Source organism: Geotrypetes seraphini, chromosome 5 (assembly GCF_902459505.1).
Source record: "Geotrypetes seraphini chromosome 5, aGeoSer1.1, whole genome shotgun sequence".
Lineage (NCBI taxonomy): Eukaryota > Metazoa > Chordata > Amphibia > Gymnophiona > Dermophiidae > Geotrypetes > Geotrypetes seraphini.
Window position 1 is genome coordinate 114,073,308 of NC_047088.1, and position 22,576 is coordinate 114,095,883.

The 22,576-nt window shown below is 42.2% G+C and overlaps 1 protein-coding gene across 1 annotated transcript in view; it reads left to right on the forward strand.

Annotated features, from left to right (window-relative positions):
- Nucleotides 1-22,576, forward strand: part of COL6A1 (collagen type VI alpha 1 chain) — a 218,504-nt gene that overhangs the window by 162,367 nt on the left and 33,561 nt on the right. The window contains exons 26-28 of the mRNA XM_033945115.1: nt 11,607-11,672; nt 13,464-13,499; nt 14,947-14,983. Coding sequence (XP_033801006.1) covers nt 11,607-11,672; nt 13,464-13,499; nt 14,947-14,983 — 139 coding nt within the window. The remainder of the gene's footprint in view (nt 1-11,606; nt 11,673-13,463; nt 13,500-14,946; nt 14,984-22,576) is intronic.

The window sequence follows — 22,576 nt, forward strand, 5'->3', positions numbered from 1 at the left end:
TGTCTGTCTGTCCTCCCCAAAACTGTTTATCTACCCCATATAATTTTTTATTGTTCACTGTTTTGTAATCCTCAAAAAAAGCAATTTTATCAAATACAAATTAAACTTGAAACTTGATCATCTGTATACCCCCACACCACAAAAATACACAGTAGAAACCTCCCTTCTTGACTCTGAAACATGTAGAAGTTCCATCCTTTCATCTCTAAAGTGCAGTCTAGAAACACTCAAGATCAAAGGATAATCTTGAATAAGATGACCTTATAAAACTTTACAAGCTTGGCAGAATGTTGTATCAGCTGAGCCTGGGAGACAGAAGTAATATGACATATGATACAGGATGGATCTTTTATCCACTTCTTCAACCTAGGACACAGTAATATACAGTACAGTAGGAATATGATGTCATGTACAATGAAATAGGAAATGTCAATGACATTTATTGTTTCATTTGTTTTATTTTTGAAATACAAGAAAAATATGAAATAATTGTTTTTCATTTCCTGTCATTTTCTTGTGACTACTGCATAAAAAACCCTCTGGAAACATGGGTTTTATTCTGAAGAAACCCTTCAGAACTTAGTAGCTCTCCATAGGCCTCTGCAGACCTGCTTGGCCTTCTTCATATTCCCCCCACTCCTTCCTTCATTTCCAGCCTGTGGATCTTCGATAGGCAGGAACAATCTTCTGATACAATCAAAACTAGCACTGTTCCTTTCACTGCCTCTTTGATACCGCACTTGATCCAATGATACTCCTGACCCACTACTGCTAATTTTCAAAATGGCACTAGTGGACTAAAGGTAGGTGCTATTTCATTGTATAGCAAATTCTATACATACAAACTCTGTCTTACAGGAAAATAGTACTATAGATAGAGAAAGTTCAGTGATTCAGCTCCAAGCCTAGAAAAGGGAGAACTTTTATTAAATGATAAATAGTTGTTGGGGAAAGGGTTAGGACCTAGCATTTTTTGGTTTTGCTTTTCTATTTGTTTTGTTTTAAAGAAATGAAAAAAACCCCCAAAAGATTAAATGAAAAAAAAAATATATTCAGTACACTCGACAATATCACTTTATTTTAACTGGTCATTACTTTGCTTTCTTGGAGGGATCAGTGCATTTTCTATACCTGCTCAATCACTGATACAGATATAACTGTGGGCCTCTCACAGCCTTTGCCGCATTCAGTTGGTTCATTTAATATAGTAGTATTTGCCTTCTATCCTTAAACTCCACAGTTGCAATGTTTGCATCATCTGGAAATAATAACTGAAGGAAGGTTTAAATCAAACATGCAGACAGTAAGTCTAGAAATGCTGTATCCTGAAAATTCTCAAACTTCAGAAGTTTTTTCTGTGCTGACATCATTTTATATACTACAAGCTAATAAAGTAGTTTATTTTACTCTTCCTTATCTACACAATACATAGCACTTTCCCTTTCTTTTTCAATATCTACTTTATACCACTATCTCTCTGTTCTCTTGGTCCCCCATTAAACCTTTTTGTACACTTTCTCCCCTTCTTTCTTCTGCTCAGTTCAGACCCTCCCCCATCTTTCATATGCATCTTAACATTTTCCTTATGGATCTTGGCAACACAGATCTGCTAGTTTTCAGTCCAAAATTCCACTGCTCAATTTCATATGCTACAAAGGAAAATGTTCCCTCCATGAAGAAAAATAGTTTCAGGGAACCTCAAGCATTCTGCAGAGTCAGAAATAATATTCATCTCTTGAGATGGCCTGGGGAAATCCACTGCTTATTCCTAGGATAAGCAGCATAGAATCTGTTTTGTTACTTGGGATCTAGTTACCGGTAGGTACTTAGAATCTGTGTTGGAGACTGGGCTTGATGGAGCTTTGGTCTGTCCCAGTATGGTAATTCTCATGTTCTTATGTATGACTTAGCTAGCAGCTTAAATTGACTAATACTCCACCCAATTCAGCAAATAGCAGTATCAGCATGATTGCTACTAGTGAGAAATAAATATTTTTAACATGACTTCCCTTAATGAAACCATGATGCTTTAGATCCTATAAAATATTAATCCCCCTCCCTTTACAAAACCACGCTAGTGGTTGCCATGTGGTAAACACTCTGATGTCCATTAATTCCCAATGGACATCAGAGCGATTACCGCAGCAGCAGCTGCTAGCGCAGCTTTGTTAAAGGGGGGGGGGGGGAGAGATTATTTGAAGCATCTTTTCATCCATTAATTTTAATAGTGTTTTTTTACTATTTAAATTTGCAGTGTTGTTTTCTTGTTCTTGTAAAAATATATGATTACTAATTTTTTTTAGCTTTGCTAACTGAGTTCCCCATGAAGCTAAAATCATTTAGCATGCCAGTCAGGACCTGCAGAAGACAAATGCAAATAGGGATGGAGGTATGATAGACCCTGAACGATTTTCAGAGGATTGTGTTCATGAGAAGCTAGCTAAACTAAAATTGGACAAAGTGATGGGGACAGATGGTGTACATCTGAGGGTACTGAAAGAACTTAGGGACATTCTGGTGGCTCCGCTGGCTGACCTTTTCAATGCTTCTCTAGAGCCAGGAGTGGTAATGAAGGACTGGAGAAAGGCAGATGTAGTCTCTCTCCACAAAAGTGGAAGTAAGGAAGAGGAAGGGAACTACAGGCCTGTAAGTCTGACTTCTATGGTAAGTAAATTAATGAAAACACATTTAAAACAGAGAATTGTGATGTTTCTGGAATCCACTGGATTACAGGACCCGAGGCAACATGGATTCATTAGAGGCAGGTCATTTTTATAATTAAAGTTTTCCAAAGAAACACAATGTAATATAATACACAAACAAAGAACAAAAATACACATTAACCAATTACAAAATCCCAGCAAAATCCTCCCTTTCCCCTCTAAAACACCCCCTCCCTTCCCACCCCAGGCCAAGAAAAGCTAATACAGAATCAAGTAGAGTGCTGTCGCCATCGAATATACGGTTCCCATATCTTAGAATAGTTTACCATTGTGTTGTGTCACAGTTTAGACATCAGTTGTAAGTAGTCCAAATGAGAATACACTATTAGAAGGTTAAGCAACACAGGGGAACACTAGCATTGTGCCAATTTCTGTTCAGGGGGAGTTAACCCAGGGACTCCCACATTAAGTAAACAACATTCCATCAGTATACAACAATGTTTATGGAAATCTTGACCAAAGAACAACCCATCTGCTGCCAATATAAGCGTATTCCCAGGCAGGACCACCAAATATGTATAAAGTCCCCCTGTGCTCCACAGTTACGCCAACAGTGATCAATTCCCCCAGGAAAAATAGCAGGCGTCTAATACTACCTGTAATACATTTTATAGCCATTCTCTATATCAGTGGTTCCCAACCCTGTCCTGGAGGAACACCAGGCCAATTGGGTTTTCAGGCTAGCCCTAATGAATATGCATGAAGCAAATTTGCATGCCTATCACTTCCATCATATGCAAATCTCTCTCATGCATATTCATTAGGGCTAGCCTGAAAACCCGATTGGCCTGGTGTTCCTCCAGGACAGGGTTGGGAATCACTGCTCTATATAACTGATGGATAATGTCAATTTAAATAATCTCCTATACATAACTTCCCATGGAGGAAGGCTACGTCCTCCTGGCAAATCCTGCTCCCACCGAGCCTGGTAGGGATCAACAAAGCTCAATACAACTGTGAAGCTCCCCCCTCCCCACCCAGCCCCAGCCCTGATAGCCTGATCCAACCAAGTTTCCCCTAAAGAAAGTTCCCAAAAAGCTCATTGAGAGAGAAAAATGCGCAAGCGCATATACAGAAAGGAATCCCTATCTTCCAACCCAAATTCCTCCTGCAAAACCTGAAAGAGATGCATAGACATATTCTCCCAAAGCTGATCCCACATACGTAGGCCACCTGGAGCCACTTACGGCGAATAACTGTGTCCCTGTCTGGTGATCCATCCGGCAAGGCCACAATTGCTATCTGAGCGAAAAACAAATGCTCCGGGAACATCTGTCTGTGGAGTACATACCAACACTGAAGAACAGCCTGAAAAAAATGGGTTAGGTGTGCGCAACGCCAATTGCAAATGGTCATTCGGGACCCAAGGCAACATCCAAAGAGAAACCCTGGGGAGAAAACTCTGTTCAATATGAATCCATCCAGGGATGATCTTCATAAGTGACCCACATGACCACTTCTTGCAAAAGGGCAGCCTGATAGTATAGCCGAAAAATGGGAGTACCCATCCCCCCATCTAATTTAGATCTATAGAGAATATTCTGATGGACCCATGGAGGTTTCTTTTGCCAAATGAACGCAAAAACCTTACATGACAATAAATGAAAGAAAATGGGAGGCAACGCTATGGGGAGGGCCAGGAATGCAAGTAAAATCAGGGCTAGAGGCAGGTCTTGTCAGACATATCTGATCAATTTCTTTGACTGGGTGACCAGAGAATTGGATAGAGCACACTAGATGTGATGTACTTAAACTTTAGCAAAGCCTTTGATAAACTATATGCCCTCAGTATAGACCCCAAAGTGATGGACTGGGTCAGGGCAATAAAGGGAAGTGGAAATTGATCAGTGGAAGGCAACAAAGGATAGTGGTCAATGGAAATTGCTTTGAGGAAAGGGAAGTTACCAGTGGTATGCCTCAAGGTTCTGTTCCTGGGCTTACTCTTTCTAACATTTTTGTAAGTAATATTGCTTAATGGCTGTCTGGTAAGACTTGCCTCTTTGTGGATGATACCTAAATCTGCAATAGAGTAGACTCCCCTGATGGTGTGGAAAACATGAGAAAGGACATAGCGAAGCTTGAGGAATGGTCTGAAATTTAGCAGCTAAGATTTAATACTAAGAAATGCAAGGCTATGAATTTGGGCTGCAAAAATACGAGGGAATGGTACAGTTTAGGGGATGAAGAACAAAAGAAGAGTGGGACTTGGGTGTGATAATATATGATGATTTACAGGTGGCCAAACAGGTTGAAAAACTAAACTAAATCTTAAGTTTATATACCGCATCATCTCCACGGATGTGGAGCTCGGCACGGTTTACAAGAACTTAAAATATAGGAAGAGAAGGAAAAAAAAGGTTTACATGAACTTATATATAGAAGAGAAGAGTAAGGGGGGATTGTAACCAGACAGACATCGTGCCTGGCCTGGTTCCAGCTAAAGTTCCTCCTAAGACACAAAAGAAAACCCGGAAGGGAATGTACAAGGATTGTTCTAGGGGTGATTTGCAGGTTAACCACCAGGGGGAGCCTGAAATCTCTAGGGACCTGCTGCAAGAACACTATCTAGGTCACCACAGGAGGAGCCCAAGAGCCACAGGCAGGTCTGCTGACTCAGGTAGAGTAGGGCGTGCCCCTGCAGTACATAAGCCAGCACCTGAGTGCAAGCAGGGAGGCAGGCTAGGGAGAAGGTTGAGACCTTTCCTCCCTGAGAGTCTCCTCGGGCCAAGCAGGGACGATACAGCCTCACCCATGGAGGTACAGGAGGCTGGTGAATTGCTGGAGGAAGTTCTTTCTGACACCGAACCTCCAATGGAACTTGACAACCTGCCTGAAGAAGTGAGTCCTACTGAGGAAGCCATGGAAGTTGGTCTTTCCACCAGCTGCAGATCCTAATTTGCAGAAACTGTGAGTGTGTTTTCAGCTTGCTTTGAGAGTCTGTTTATTGAAGCTGAACCTTTTTGGAATTTTGCTTTTCTTTTCCTTTGCTGTTTTTGCCTTTTTTGTGAAGCTGATAGTGTCTGATTTGGGAGAGGTTTGCTATTACCTGGGTGGGAATTTTGTAGGCTATATAATAGCTAAAATTAAAGCAAACCTGAGGCACTCTCCTTTGCCTGGCAGTTTAGTGCATGACTGCCAGAGGCTTCATTATAGTGGCTCTGAGATGAGCCAGTGCCTTGAACTCTATTTTTGGTGATTAAATTGAATAATCTGCTTGGGAGCAGGCTGTATTAAGCTCTGAGGTGGGTCCAAACCTCAAAGCTGAAGAAATAAGAAGAAAAGCAGTGTTGACTTTTCATTGCACTATTTGTTGCTCTTTTCTTTTGAGTTTGGACTGTTCAAGTTTGTGGTTTATTTACCTGTTTGCTTGGACCTATAATTACCTAACTTTTGATGCTTTACCAATGAATAAAAAGTGAAGCATTTTTCATTTATCTCCTTTTGAGAGAATTGTGTTTTTTTTATTATTGATGTCAGTTCAGGCCTGCAGGGTGACTCCAGTCCGGGTCACACGCAGGTGTTATTATTTGTGAAACCACTGTGAGGTGCTGTGGAGTCCCGGTCGGACCACAGTGGTGGTCACAGGATAGAATTACATTTTAGTGAAAAGCCAGGTTTTCAGTTGCTTGCAGAATAATTGGAGGGAGCCCAGGTTCCGCAGTGGGGTAGTAAGGTCGTTCCAAAGACCTGTGATTCTGAAGAGAAGGGATTTTCCCAGTTTGCCTGCATAGCGAATACCGTGTAGAGAGGGGAAGGATAGTTTATACCTTTGGGCAGGTCTGGTAGAGTCAGGACTCGAGGAGTTATAAGATAGTAGGATTAAGGGAGGAAGGATGCCGTGAATGATCTTAAAAGCCAGGTAGGAGCATTTGAAATGGATTCTGGAAATCACTGGGAGCCAGTGAAGTTTGGCTAGGAGTGGGGAGACATGGTCAGACTTGCGATTTTGCAAAGATCAACTTGGCTGCAGTATTCTGGATTAGCTGGAGTCTTTGAAGACTTTTTTTTTGATAGGCTTAAGTAGATGGCATTGCAGTAGTTTAGTTTGGAGAGGATGATGGATTGGACAAGGACGGCGAAATTTTGTTGACGAAAATAGTAATCTTACTTTCCTCAGCATGTGGAGGCTAAAAAAGCATGATTTAGCCAAGGAGTTGAGGTGGTCATTGAGGGAGAAAGAAGAATCAATAATGATGCCAAGAACCTTGCTTGAAAGCAACAGAGAAAGCTAGAAGGATATTTGGATGCATAGGGAGAGGAATGGCCAGTAGGAAAAAGGAGGTATTTATACCCCTGTATAAGACTCTGGTAAGATTTCATTTATAATACTATGTACAATTTTGGAGACTGCACCTTCAAAAAGGTATAAACAGGATGGGGCCGGTCCAGAGGAAGGCTACTAAAATGGTCGGTGATCTTCAGCATAATGTATACAGAGACAGATTTAAAGATCTCAATATGTATACTTTGGAGGATAGGTGCTGGAACAGGGGGAGAGGGGCCACAGGGGCTGTGGCCTCCCCAAAAATTTGATCCCTGGTGGTCCAGGGGAGAAGCGGGCAGGATTGAGATTTCCGTGTGCCTGCCCGCTGCTAACCCGGTCAGCGGAAACTGGTTTCTTCTGCTGCTGAGCGGCAACCAGTAGGAGCATGCTTTGGTGCTCGGTGCTCAGCGCTTCTTTGACTGGCTCCCGCAAATTTTTGTGAAACATGAGAATTTGCGGGAGCCAATCAAAGAAGCTGCTGAGCCCTGAGCAGGCAGTGCCAAAGCATGCTCCTGCTGGTTGCTTCTCAGTGGCAGAAGAAATCAGCCACCGCAAACTGAGAGGAGGTAGGGATGAGGCACCTTGGAGACCTATGAAGGAGATATACTGAATTGTAGGGTGATTTGGGATGAGAGAGTGAGATATCATGGCCCCAGGATGGGGGTGGAAAGAAGGGAAGAGAAAGGGGAGGTACAGAGAGACAGTGAAAAGATACTAGGTATGGCAGGAGAAGTGTTAGGGACATAGTGGGCCAACACTGGATGGGGGGGATAGGGACACAGGGAAGCAATACTGATCACAGGAGGGGATAGGGACAAAGAGGGAAATGCAGGACAGGTCAAGACAAAGATACAGAGGGGAAACTGATGAATATAACAGCTGGATGAGGACACTTTGAGGGCAGATGCTGAAACTGGAGGAAGGAAAGGCACAGATACACAGAGCGGACGCATAAGGATGTAGGAAGCAGCCAACCAGAGCTGCTGCCACAGGAAATGATTTTCATAGACCTGGGTGGATGGGAGGGAAGGGGGCTGGGTGCAGAATCTGACAGGGAGGGGGCGGGAAGAGGGCTGGGTTCAGAGTCTGACAGGGAGAGGATGGATGCAAGGGGTAGGGAGTTGTGAAGGCAGGGAGGACAGATGCTCAGGGGGTTGGGAAGACAGATACTGCACATACTGGGAGAGGGTTGGGAAAGACAAATGCTCGGGTGGGGGGGAAGGGTTAGGAAAGGAGGATAAGAGAAATGCTGCACAGGTGGAGTAATGGGAAGGGAGAGAAAGAAATGCTACCGGTGGGGAAGGGAACGGAGAATTGTTGGACATAGGTGTGTGGCGTGAGAGGTAAAGAGAGATGATGTATATGGGGAAAGAAATAAGAGAAAGAATTGTTGGACATGATAGTAGTAGAGAGGAGGGAGGGAGAAATGTTACACTAGGAGGGAAGAGAGATGAACCAAAGAAGGGAGAAATGTCGGACCACTGGAATGGGAAGGAGAGAGAGAGAAATGCCAGACCACAGAATAGTTTCAGGTTTATTAAAAATTTGATATACTTCTCTTTCCCAAAGCCTGGAATCTCTCTCTTCTTCCATGCTATGGCATCTCTCTCTCCTTCTCTCCCTCTTCCCGAGATCTAACATCTCTCTCCTCTCCTTTCTGCTGTCTGGCATCTCTCTCTCCTCCTCCATAGCCTGCAAGCAACTTCACCCATGCTCCGGGGCTCTAACATTGTGCTTGCCAGCTTCATTTCTTCTCCCTCCCCCCTCATGACGTAACTTCCGGTTTTGGAGAGAAGGGTCAGGAAGCCAGCAATCATAGAGTTAGAGCCACGAAGTATGGGTGAAGTTGCTTGCAGGCTACAGCGGGGGATAGGGCAGCTAGGGAGGGAAGCTTACAATTTGCTGCTCCTGCTTGCTTCGGGCCTTCCTCGCTGCCGGGTCCTACCTTTGCGGAATTAGAAAGTAGGTGGGACCAGGCAGCGAGGAAGGCCCAAAGCAAGAAGGAGTAGCGAGTTGTGAATGCTGCACTGCCAACGGCTGTGTAAGACAGGACAGGGAAGGGAAGGGGGAAGAAATGGTGCTGCATCAAATTGGGGAGAAAGTGGGAAAAGGAAGACCAGGGGGAGGGGGAAGAGAGGAGAAATTCTGCTGCTGCACCCAATTGGGTAGAAATAGGGAGAAGGAAGACCGGGGGGGGGGGGAAGAAATGCTGCTGCTGCACCCAATTGGGGAGAAGGAGAAGGAAGATCAGGGAAGGGATAGGAGAGGGACGAGAGATGCCAAGTCCATGGGAGGGAGGGTAAGGATATACCAGACCATGGAGGGGGAGGGAGAGATGCCAGACCAGGGGAAAGGAAGAAGGGAGGGAGAGAAATGAAGGAGAAGAGATGCCTGATAATGGAAGGGGGAGATGGAAGGAGAGGAGAGATGCCAGGGCATGGGGGGAGGAAGGGAAACTAAGGAGACAAATGCCAGATCAGAAGGAAAGGAAGGAAAGGAGGTGCCAGAGCATGGAGATGCCAAGGCATGGGGGGAGAGAAGGGAAGGAGATAGAGATGCCAGACCAATGGTTGGAGTGGGAAGGAAGGAATGAAAGGAGAAGACATAGATTGCACAGCATAGGGGAAGGGGTGGAGACTGAAAAATGAAGAGGTGTGAAGCTGAAATGAATCATGTACAAAGGAGAGAAGGGGCACAGGATATACAGTTTATTGAAGGGACATATAGAAGAGAAAGGGTGGACAGTGGATGGAAGGGGCAGAGAGAGAGAGTGGACAGTAGATGCAAGGGGTAAAGAGAGAGGGCAGAGACTGGGTGGAAGGAGCAAAGAGAGAGGGCAGATGTTGCATGGAAGAGAGGACAAACGCTGTATAGAAAGAAGAGAGCGAAGAGAAGATTATTAAAGCAGAAACGACAAAAGGTAGAAAGAATTTTTTTTGTTTCTTTATGTAGAATCAAGTAGTATTGTAACTGTATTGATAAAAGTTTATAATTAGGAAATGGAAATAAGGCAATTTTGGGGGGGCTAAACCCCTTTCCTCAGGTCAGGACAGGATACTATAACAGCAGTATACTGTACTGTCCTGAAGAAAGATTTGGCCTCTGAAAGCTAATTGAAAAATGGATTAGTCCAATAAAATGGTATTTTAATTTCTCATATTTGTTTTATTTCTGTTTGTTAATTTGTAAAGTGGTGATTGTTATGTATCCATTTTTTTCAAATTTACATCTACTATCTTCATATTTTACACAGTATTAGGGGACGTGTCACCGTTTCTGTGGTGTTGCATTGTATGCAGAGTCTTGCATCTTAGGGTTTCATTTTTATATATTAGTACTTTTAGTTTGTAACCCCGTGTTTGCATAGGGGTTTTATTTGTGTTCTGCATGTGGTAGGAAAGAATGTTGAAGAGCTTTGTGCTTTGTGTAGCTTGATTTTGTGGTTAACCATTATATGTTGTTAATAAGGTTATACTGTATGTATATATGGAAAATGAATGGGAAAATGGTATTACTATGGGGCGGGGTCTGGGGCGGAGCTTTCAGGCCACCCCAAACAAAAAACGTTCCGCTGCCTATGGGTGGTAAGTATTCAGGTGGTACTTTTTAAAAAATGGCCATTTCTAATGGCAACATTAATTCATGGCCATTGAGTCAAAAAAATAGAAAATTTTATGGTCATGGTAAAAATGGCCTTAAAGTGCAGGAAAGACCCACGTAAGGGTGCACTAAAGCCTAAATTGGATAAATGGCGCTAGTGGCTTTTAGTGGGGGCCAGCGAGGTGAATAGGCTCATAGGAATTTGCAATTTCAGATCTATACATTTACTTTTCAAGCAAAATTTTAATTATATATAAGTAAACATATGTGTTAATAAGCAAATAATGCATATTAGTGCCATAACACAGTCACAGCCAAATGTTCCTGGGGCGAGGAATGAGGGGGAAAGTACACACCCACTCTTGAAATGTTGTTATCTTTCAATGAATAATGTAGGTTGCAAAGTTTACTATAAGTTGCATTATTCATTTTCCATAATAATAAGCATATATTTGTATGCTTCACAGGTCATTATTTTTTAATTTGCAGTTCAGTGAAAATAAAATCCTATGTTAAACTTTATTGATTGGCATATAATATTACCATACTGCAGCTTAGTAAATATGGATATTTTGTTATTGTCCCCTCCCTCTGAGATAGCTATTTCTATTATTATAATTTGTTTATGAGGTTTTTATATTATACATGTTGAGAAATTGTCAACCCTCCCCAAAAGTAATATCTATATCATACATTAAAAGATCACAATCCCAAATAATTTTCCTTTCCTTAATAGAACATATATTTTTTATGCATATACATTATTCTTCTGAGAAAATTGTGCAGCCTAGTGTAATATATGTGCAGTGTTTATAATGAACTAGTCCAAGAACTCACCATTCTATTAAACATAAATTATTTTCTACCATTCTGCTACTTTCAGATCCTGTCTACTCTCATTGTCAGTAAAGAGTCTTAAGCCCCTTAAACTAGTCTGATTTGCACAGTGGAAAAAAGATTTTACATCTATTGTGCTCTGGAATGCAAGTCTGCCTGTATTGTTTGCTCTTCTCTTCCAGAATTCCACTCCTGGTGCCAACGGAGCAAAAGGAGCCAAGGGCTATCGAGGCAATGAAGGTCCTCCAGTGAGTAATACAGATTCAGTACTGATTACGAAACAGTGTCAAAGGCATATCAGGGTCTTTTAGGAGTCAAACACTTTGTAAACTTTTCAAGTCCCTAAATACTGCATATTCTTATTCTTTATCATGGCCATTAGACTAATATATCGCATGCTAGGGTCCACCTTAGAGGTCAGCGTCTAAGAAAAAGATCTAGGTATCATTGTAGACAATACACTGAAACCTTCTGTCCAATGTGCAGTAGCTGCCAAAAAAGCAAATAAGATGCCAAGAATTATTAGAAAGGGATGGTAAATAAGATTGAGAATATTATAATACCTTTGTATCACTCCATGGTACATCCTCACCTTGAGTATTGCATTCAGTTCTGGTTGCTGTTTCTCAAAAAAGATGTGGAGGGCTATTTTTGATAGGGCATCTAAGTCCAAATTTAACATTTCCCACAAGATGTCCAAAGTTAGAAGCGGAGAAATGTCCATTTTTGAACGGGATGTCCAAATAATTTTTTTTTAATCACCTATTTGGATGTTTTGGCCACCAAAACATCTAGACCGCTAAGACATCTAACTTTATTTGCCATTTTCGACCACAACAATGTCCAAGTTAGAAACATCCAAATTAGCACCATTGAGACATAGGAGATGGCACCATTCTAATGGACTGGCCACATAGCAGTGGGACAACATAGCAGTGGGGCAACTTAGAGGACACTACTGTGAACTTCACATAAAGAGTGCCTGATATACATCTCACTTTATACCACTTACAATTTATGGTGTGGCCTCAAAAACACCCCCAAAACCTACTATACCCATCTGTTTACCACCCCAATAGCCCTTCTGGCTGTACAGTAGGTAGCACCTATATGACATTATTGTAGTGTTTTGGTGGGCTCATACCTAACAACATAGATATTGTGGTTAGAGTATCTTTTGGGTCTGGCATCTCCTCTCTATAGTTTACTAGCTCATCCACCTGGCTACTTAAGACACCTATAGGATGTTCTACTAGGATTTCCCATACCAGACACTGTTCCAGAGACAGGTATGTACCTGCTTCATTTAGATCTTTGTGGGTGGGAGGGAGTCAGTGACCACTGGGGAGTGTGTGTATGGGGGTCATTACTTAATCCCTTCAGTAGTCACTTGGTCAGTTTGGGTACATTTTTGGAACTTAGATGCTTCAAAAGAGGTCTAGCCCAAAATATCTACATTCTGTCCAGGACGTCTTGGGAAAGGCTTGATTATCCCTGCAAGATATCCAAGTCTAGCACATCCACAACCCTCCCAAAGCACTCTCATAACACACCTCTTAAGACGCCCCCTTGAATTCTAGATGCACAGTGGACGAAACATCTTGTTAGATATCCAGGAAAACAGTTTCGATAATCGGCACTTGGACATCCCAGAAATTAGGATATTCTGGCTATTAGGACGTCCAAGTGCCTACTTAGGTAATTTATTTGACATTTTATTTTTTTGATTATGCCCCTAAAAGCAGAATTAGAAAAGAAGAGTGACCAAGACGATAAAGGGGATGGTATTCCTCTCGTATGAGGAAAGACCAAAGAGGTTAGGGCTCTTCAGCTTGGAAAAGAGATGGCTGAGGGGAGATATGATTGAAGTCTATTTATCAAATCCATGACACTACCCTTAAGTCTTGATTACATCACCTTACCAACTGGTACCTTTTAAAAAAATGCTCCAGTTAATTAAAGAATTTAAAAACAATAAATAATTTAGGAATATTTTACTGATTTGTCTTAAATATATCTTTATTAATTTTGTTTTCTAGGGACCCCCAGGACCACCAGGGCCACCAGGGCCTGATGTAAGTATAGTATCATTGCTTCAACTTCAAGCTAAACTTATCATTCTCTACAGTATTACATTTTATTAGTACAGCTGTTAATCAGATTTCATGTTCACTGTAGCTACAGGGGGCTTGGGTGGGTACAGGCCTACCCTGTCTTGGCTCATAGCTACCTTGTATGACTCTTCAAAACAATACATCAGTGGCCACTTTGCTCCCCTCTCTCCTTCTCTTCAAGATCTGGATCAGCATCTGCCCCCACATTCTCACGGCCATAGCCTTGCAACTTTCCCTGCTTCCTGGTGTCTCCTCCTGCAGGCTTCCCTCTACTGCATCCTGCCCTCACTGATGTCACTTCCTATTTTCTCTCTGGTGGGATGCAGCAAAGAGAAGCCTGTGAGACTGATGTAGGCAATGGATTTATGTTGGTGCCACTGCCTGCAAGAGAATTGAAGTATGTCGGGGGTGGGGGTGGGAGTTGTCAGGCCATGAATGGAGGCCAAATGCAGGATCCAGGGCAGAGAAGTGGGAAAGAGATGCAGGATAAAGGGATGGAGGTAGTTTTGGAAGACCCACCCAGCTTAACTGTAGCCTATTCAAAGTGACAGATTTGGCTATACCACTGGTTTACACTGGCAATACAGATATATAGAAGCAGAGAAGACTGTGCAGAAGATTGATAGCAATGGTTAGACACTAGATAGATCATCTGGCAGTGGCCAAAAAAGCAAACAGGATGCTAGAAATTATTTTAAAAAGGCTGGTTAACAAGACTAAGAATGTTATAATGCCCCTGTATCGCTCTGTGGTGCGACCTCACCTGGAGTATTGTTTTCAATTCTGGTTTCCTTATCTCAAAAAAGATATAGTGGCACTAGAAAAGGTTCAAAGAAGAGCGACCATGATGATAAAGGGGATGGAGCTCCTCTCATATGAGGAAAGATTAAAAAGGTTCGGGCTGTTCAGCTTGGAAAAGAGATGGCTGAGAGGAGATATGATTGAAGTCTTCAAAATCCTGAGTGGAGTAGAATGGGTACAAGTGGATCAATATTTCACTCCATCAAAAATTACAAAGACTAGGGGACACAAGATGAAATTACAGGGAAATGCTTTTTAAAACCAATAGAAAAAAATATTTTTTCACTCGGAGAATAGTTAAGCTCTGGAACATGTTGCCATAGGTTGTGGTAAGAGCGGATAGTGTAGCTGGTTTTAAGAAAGGTTTAGACAATTTCCTGGAGGAAAAGCCCATAATCTGTTATTGAGAAAGATATGGGGGAAGCCACTGCTTCCCCTGAACCAGTAACATGGAATGTTGCTACTCCTTGGGTTTTGGCCAGGTACTAGGGACCTAGATTAGCCACCGCGAGAACAGGCTACTGGGCTTGGTCTGACCCAGTAAGGCTATCCTTATGTTCTTATCTGCCTCACCCAAATCGTCATTATTTCTCTTGCTCTTTTTCAGGAGTGTGAAATTTTAGATATCATCATGAAGATGTGCTGTAAGTACACTTTCTTGGACCATACCATGGCAGTCTATAATATATTGATTATGAGGCCATTAGAGTTCATTATATCTAATATCTCACATATTCATGTTTTCAAGGCACTCCTGTATCTAAAATAATCATGGATCCTCTTTAATCCCTAAGGAATATTATTCAACAATGTAGGGACTACATATGAAAAAGAACAGGTTCTAGTTCTCACCAACTTGAAAGCTTTAGCTGAAAGTAACACCAGATGTAACTGATTTCTCAATTGCATCATCTTATCTGAGATATATTTCAGGGTCTTTTTTTTCTCAAATAACTTGCATCACCAGTGGAGTGGAGGAGTGGTTCAAGCCCAGCACTGCTCCTTGAAACCCTGGGAAATTCACTTGACACTCCACTGCCCCCAGGTACCTTTTTCAGATTGTGAGAAATACTTGAGTATCTGAAACTAAACCACTTAGCAGTGTATAAATACTAAAATAATAAAGTTATCTACATAAGTAGATTGCATAAATACTACTACTATTAATTATTTCTAGAGTGCTACCAGATGTACGCAAGAAATCTGGATTTATTCTATCGATAAATCCAGATTTCTTATACCTGTATTTCTATACCACAGCATGTAATTTACTTGATTGTTGTTATGTAATTCTCTCGGTAATGCCCTGATCTCTTTTAACTGTAATCCGCTTAGAACCGCAAGGCACAGGCGGAATAGAAATCACTAATGTAATGTAATGTAATGCTGAGACAGTAGTCTCTGCTCGAATGAGCTTACAATTAGAGAATGACATGGTGACAAAATTCATCACCGTCCCCGTCCCCGCGGATAACCGCGGGAAATAATCCCATGTCATTTTCTAGTGTCTATTTCAACCTCGGTCCTTCTACACCAGCATTCTTCAAAGCAAAGCTTGCGGGTCAGTGGTTGTGCCCAATTATACTCTGATTCTTTCCTCTCTCCTTAAAGAATGACATGAAGATGGTTTCCCACCGTTATCCGCGGGGACGGGAACGGAGATTAATTTTGTCACCGTGTCATTCTCTACTTGCAATCTAAACAATCAGGACAGGCAAACAGGATGTCAGGGTAGGGGTTACAGGCAGGGGGATGGTTAAACTGCTGACTAGGGTGGTGAGCAGAGGGCAGTGTGGAGTAGGATTATAAGTTGCAGGCTAACTCAAAGGTGGGTTTTCAGCCTACTCTTGAACAAGGGAAGGGGCGTGATGGACAGAATCAGGTAGTTTATTCCAGGCTTACAGGGCAGCTAGATGACAGGAACAAAGTATGGAACTGGCAGTGAAGGAGAAGGGTTCAGATAAAAGCAACTTATCTGAGGAATGGAGTCCTTAGGGAGGCATATAAGGAGAGATACTGAAGGGCTGCAGAATGAACACACTTGTAAGTTAGTAATAGGAGTATATCAACTTTATACAGACATTGTCCTTTTTAAGATTAGGACTTCATAGTTGGCAGTCCAACTTATGTGGCTAAATTGGGTAAAATATACAAGATAATATCTGTATAATTTATACAGATATCTTTATGTAGTGGTTTATTGCCCATGTGGAGGTAATTTTATGAGTAATTTGAGCACAGAATAGTTTTTCACATAGTCAAAGTGCTTATAAAATAGCCCAGGTATATAAATGCATAAAGATAGGCACCTTGAAAATTTTCATGCAGTATACATTTAGGAGTCAACACTATAACTGGATATTTCCAATTAGGCACGCGGAGGATGGGGAGTAGGGAGGGACCTGTTCTATAACATTAATGTGCTCACACTTAAAAGTCAGCTATAGAGCTGGTATAAGTGCACATTCTTAATTGTGCACTTATACCAAGGCAGGGATGCTCATAACTTAAAATATTCTGTAAATTAAGCATGTAAGTTGGATTCCTGCCTATGTCTCGTCCCGCCCATACTCTACCCCTCTGGATGCTTCCCTTGCAACTACATGCTATGTAAGTTAAGCAGGTATTGGCAGAATATCACTTAGGTGTCATGCAAGTATTTATGTCCCCATACACAAGTAAATGCTAGTATTCTAAACATTTATGCATGTACTACCTGAGTTATAGAATTCACCTGATAGAAGTTCCTGCTAGCATATATCATATATACTCAAATATAAACTGAGATTTTGGGGCCAAAAAATGGCCCATAAATGGGGGGTTCTCAATTTATATTTGGGTCCTCAGGTCTGCATGGTCCCCATCCCCCACATTAACCCGTTACAGGCCTCCCATAGGCCTGCCTTAAGCCCTGGTGGTCCAGCGGTGAGCCGAGACAGGAGCAATCATACTGCATCCTGTCCTGGCAAACTGTTAACCACCCCAGGGGTGAAGCTGTACAAAAACTATCTTCGTTTGTGCCTGCCCCTTGCAAAGCCGTGATCAGAAAAGGCTGCCGCAAGTTCCCAGGGCAGTCTCATGAGACCAGTAGAATTCTTGAGACTGCTGCAGGAACTCCCAGCAGCCATTTCTGATTGCGGCTCTATAGGGGGCAGGAGCGAATGAAGATAGCTTCTGCCCTGCTTCACTGCTAGAACACCAGGGTTCAAAGGTAAATTGTAGAGGGGTCATGGGAAGGATCACTCCTGTCCTGGCTTATTGCTGGACCACCAGGGCTTAAGGGAGGCTTGCAGTGGGCATAGGAGGCTGGGTGCACAGCTAGATAGGAAGAAGGGAGGGAAGGGCGTTAGCCATGCCCATAGTGGCATTAAGCACCGTAAAGCGCCTACATAGGTGTGATTCTGGTTCCTTTTATTTAGGTAAGCAAAGAAATCATGGAGAGTCAATGTCCAAGATGAAGACTTTATTCAAACAAATAAAGAATCCACATAAAAATGTCTAGGGCCTGAACCTATGGTGAAACATATGGACCCAACACGGTCCATGTTTCAACAGTATAGCCTTCTTCAGGGGTCGCTATTTGGTCCTAAAATGCAGGCATGTGGATCAAACAATGAACGTAAAATCTCAACGCAGTGGAGATGCACAAGCCTGCATTTTAGGACCAAATAGGGACCCCTGAAGAAGACAATACTGTCAAAACACGGACCGTGTTGGGTCCATATGTTTCACCAGAGGTTCAGGCCCTAGATATTTTTATGTGGATTATTTATTTGTTTGAATAAAGCCTTCATCTTGGACATCTACTCTCTGTGGAGGGACCAGGGTCCTTTTATTTAGGCGCCAGGAGGTGCTTTTAATTATACAATTTCTTGCTGTTTTAAATGGTGTTTTTCAATTAACTTAGGCACTGTTTATAGAATATCCCCCTTAGTGTCACATTACAGGATAGTCCCTAAAATGTTATGTTCTTAACTTTAGGCAGGAACTTTCAGGTAGACTAACCCTCCTTATATTTCCCAACCAAAAAATTCATTAGTGGCAAAGGATCCAACTGATTGATCATAGAGGAAATTTCATAGGCTCCAATACTCCAATACGAGGACAGACTTATAACACTAGGATTATTCTCCCTTGAGAAAAGGAGACTGCGTGGGGATATGATCGAGACCTTCAAAATACTGAAAGGAATCGACAAAATAGAGCAGAGAAGATTATTTACACTGTCCAATTTGACACGGACTAGAGGACATGTAATGAAGCTAAGGGGGGACAGGTTCAGGACTAATGTCAGGAAGTTCTGCTTCACTCAGAGAGTGGTTGACACCTGGAATGCCCTCCCAGATGAGATTATTGCGGAATCGACCGTCCTAGGCTTCAAGAGCAAACTAGATGCATATCTCCTTAAGAGAGGCATGTAAGGATATGGTGGACTATAAATTACAACTAAATATAACCGGGGATTCAATTGAGTAAATCAAAATGTATACAAAAACTTATTGAAATCAAATTTTAGTAGCAGGACTTCATTCACACCACATTTAACAAGGACCTTAAGGCTACACACTCTCAATAAAACAACATATGAAAAATAATATAAATATAAGACAACGGAGAAAAATGAACCTCAATTGTGAGAGGCCAGGACTACACAAGTGCCTGAGCCAACTCACATCATCACGGGTTCATAAAAAAACTCCGTGTACATTTAAATGATTCTCATTCATACGTTTTATCAAAAACTCTTTTTCTTTTTCAAACTTTTTCGTGTGAGCCCAGTCAGCAGTATTAATAATCTGTTTTTCAGTGTGAACCAGAACCAAGCTAACCAAAAATTTAACGAGGGCAACAGCTCAACTTCACAGGTGTAAGTAGTTGTAGAAGCCTGAAAATAATGCCAACAATAAGAGAAAAAAACATTCACTCATCTGGAAAAACAAGATGGTTCCAAAGATTCCTCAGTTCGTGTCCCGACACGAACTGAGGAATCTTTGGAACCATCTTGTTTTTCCAGATGAGTGAATGTTTTTTTCTCTTATTGTTGGCATTATTTTCAGGCTTCTACAACTACTTACACCTGTGAAGTTGAGCTGTTGCCCTCGTTAAATTTTTGGTTAGCTTGGTTCTGGTTCACACTGAAAAACAGATTATTAATACTGCTGACTGGGCTCACACGAAAAAGTTTGAAAAAAAAAAAGAGTTTTTGATAAAACGTATGAATGAGAATCATTTAAATGTACACGGAGTTTTTTTATGAACCCGTGATGATGTGAGTTGGCTCAGGCACTTGTGTAGTCCTGGCCTCTCACAATTGAGGTTCATTTTTCTCCGTTGTCTTATATTTATATTATTTTTCATATGTTGTTTTATTGAGAGTGTGTAGTCTTAAGGTCCTTGTTAAATGTGGTGTGAATGAAGTCCTGCTACTAAAATTTGATTTCAATAAGTTTTTGTATACATTTGGACTATAAATTACGACAGGTGTACACCTGGCAGGGCCTCCGCGTGTGCGGATCGCCGGACTTGATGGACCGAAGGTCTGATCCGGAGATGGCATTTCTTATGTTCTTATGTTATGTTCTTATGTTTTTAAAGCTAAAAAATAGCCTCTCTCCTTAATTCTGTTGCATGAGCAACATCAGGAAAAATGTGCAATTTCATACTACAAAATACCAAATCCTTAATATGAAATAGGCTTTCAGAACATTGTATTTTTTTCAGGCTAGCCTAGTGGTTAGAGAACTGGACTGGCAACCAAAGAAGCCTAGTTTAAAAGCCACTGCTGTTCCTTATAATCTTTGGCAAGTCATTTACAGTAACCCTCCATTGCCTCAGGTACAGATTTAGACTGTAAGTCCTCAAGGGATAGAGAAATATCTAGTGTACTTGAATATGAGTGCATGTCTGCTATCAAAACAGGACTGTAATAACATGGCTACTGGACAGAGGATGAGCCCTCACAGACACAATGAAGATGCCATGTAAATCAAAAGGAAACTTTATTGCTGAGCAAACAACCAAATAGCAGTTTATTTCTGGCACCAACTCAAGGCTTAGCATGGCAACCACCACATAAACAATGGTTTGTTCTCTCTTTAGCAGTCCTCGCTTATCAAGCTTCTACAGCATAGTTCAAGTCATTCTTTCATATTAAATCTGGGCGTGGTCCTAGTGTCTTCACAAATAAAAAAATTCACAAATAAAAAAAATTCACTCTTTAACTTGATAGTCTTCTTGGAATCTCTGGGTGGTTACTCTTTATCCCAGGTGTAAATTTTAGAAATAGGGTCACTCTTCACTTTCCTTGGTCTCTCCCACAGGTACTGCAGACCAGACAAAGCCTTGGGAGGATTCATTCACTCCCAGGAGGCTTCTGTACTTGGGGTCTCCCTGATCCACTCTGCTCCAGGGCATTTAACCACCTCCTGTCCTAAGTCCTACCCCTGTGATTCAGTCTCTGACATGGCAGGTTAGCACCATCTGCCATAAGGTGGCTAAACTGCAACCTCAGTAAGAAAGTGCTCTTAAGGACACCTGCTGCTATACCACGCCCTCCCTCATGTACTTACCCCTTCAGCTCAATCATAGCAGATTGAACCCTTGCCACTAGCTTGGCTACCTTGCAAAGGGGCTGAGAACTAGTCATTCTCTAGGGCACCCAGGGCTCCCACTGACCCTAGGGACCACCAACCTGTCATTGGGCCAAAATTAGACACCCATCCCATGCATCATCTAGACCAGTGTTTTTCAACCTTTTTCACCTATGGACCGGCAGAAATAAAAGAATTATTCTGTGGACCGGCATCGGTCCGTGGACCGGCAGTTGAAGAACACTGGGCTAAGTCATGAGCCAGACCCTGCCCCCATAATAGTACTAATTGTAACACTATTTTTCCATTCATTTTTCACAGATATACAATATAATCTTATTAACAACACATAATGGTTAACCACAAAATTAAACTATATAAAGCACACTGACAGCAGATGTAAATTCTCAAAACTGACATAATTCAATCACTAAATTCAAAAATAAAATCATTCCCCCCTACCTTTGTTATCTCCCTCCCTCCATGCTATGCCTTACCTTCTGGCCTGTTCCCGCCTGGCCATTTTATACCGCTCCTGGTATTATCTTCAGGCCGGCTCCCTTTTTCTCACTGACGCAGTGCACAAAACTGTGGGCAGCAGCTCCTTGCGTGTCCCGTGCCTCATTTGGAAGGCTTCCAGTTCAGGCGCAGGATGGCTTTGTGCACTGAATCAGTGAGGAAGAGGGAGCTAGCTCGAAGATAACGCCGCATCGATCGCAACGTGGACCGGCGGTTGAAGAACACTGTTTTGGGCCTGATGCACGTGTTGGCCCTGTGGACCGGCAGAAAGTTTCTGTGGACCGGCACCGGTCCATGGACTGGTGGTTGAAGAACACTGATCTAGACTCAGCCCTCCTTTCTCTACTCTGGAGCCACATCCTCAGGTGACCGCCGCTCTAGGTTTCTTCATTTCACACCAAAGAATCCGTGTAGCCCCCCCCACCCCCCTCTTCTTTCCATGAGGCATTTCCATCTGAGAGGTTTTGGCATCCTTTGAACCCACTTCTTCATCTTCATAACTCTACTGTAGCAACTTTTTTTTGTACATGATGCATTTTTCACATCCACAACTGGGAGCCCAGTACCAAATGACTGCTCCTCATCTTCTATGTGGAATTGAAGCTATGCCTACCCATCTAGTTGTACGGCCACTGTAGTGCTTTTCGCTTTAACATTCCTATTTTCCATGCACATCCTGGTGTCATTTTCTGGGTCATGGAACATCCTGTCTGAATCTACAACTGAAGAATGCGCTGCCGGAGGTTGTGATAGGACAGAGCACACTACGGGGTTTTAAAGAAGGATTGGATAAATTCCTGACAGATAAAGGAATTGAGAGATACAGATAAGGGTAGAGATAGGTTATAGAAAGGGTATCAAGGTGAATTTTAAGGGATCACATACAGGTCATGGACCTGATGGGCCGCCGCAGGTGCGGACTGATGGGCACGATGGACCACCGGTCTGACCCAGCAGAGGTGACTTCTTATGTTTTTATGTTCTTAATCGCAGGCTTCTCTGACCTCACTCCTTTCTTCCTTGGGGAATTGATGCTATATGAGCAACATGCTGCTTGTCACTTCAGCATCTCCATCCTCTTCACTGTCTCTCATGCTCTTTCTGGAGGCTATTCAACCCTGGTTAAGA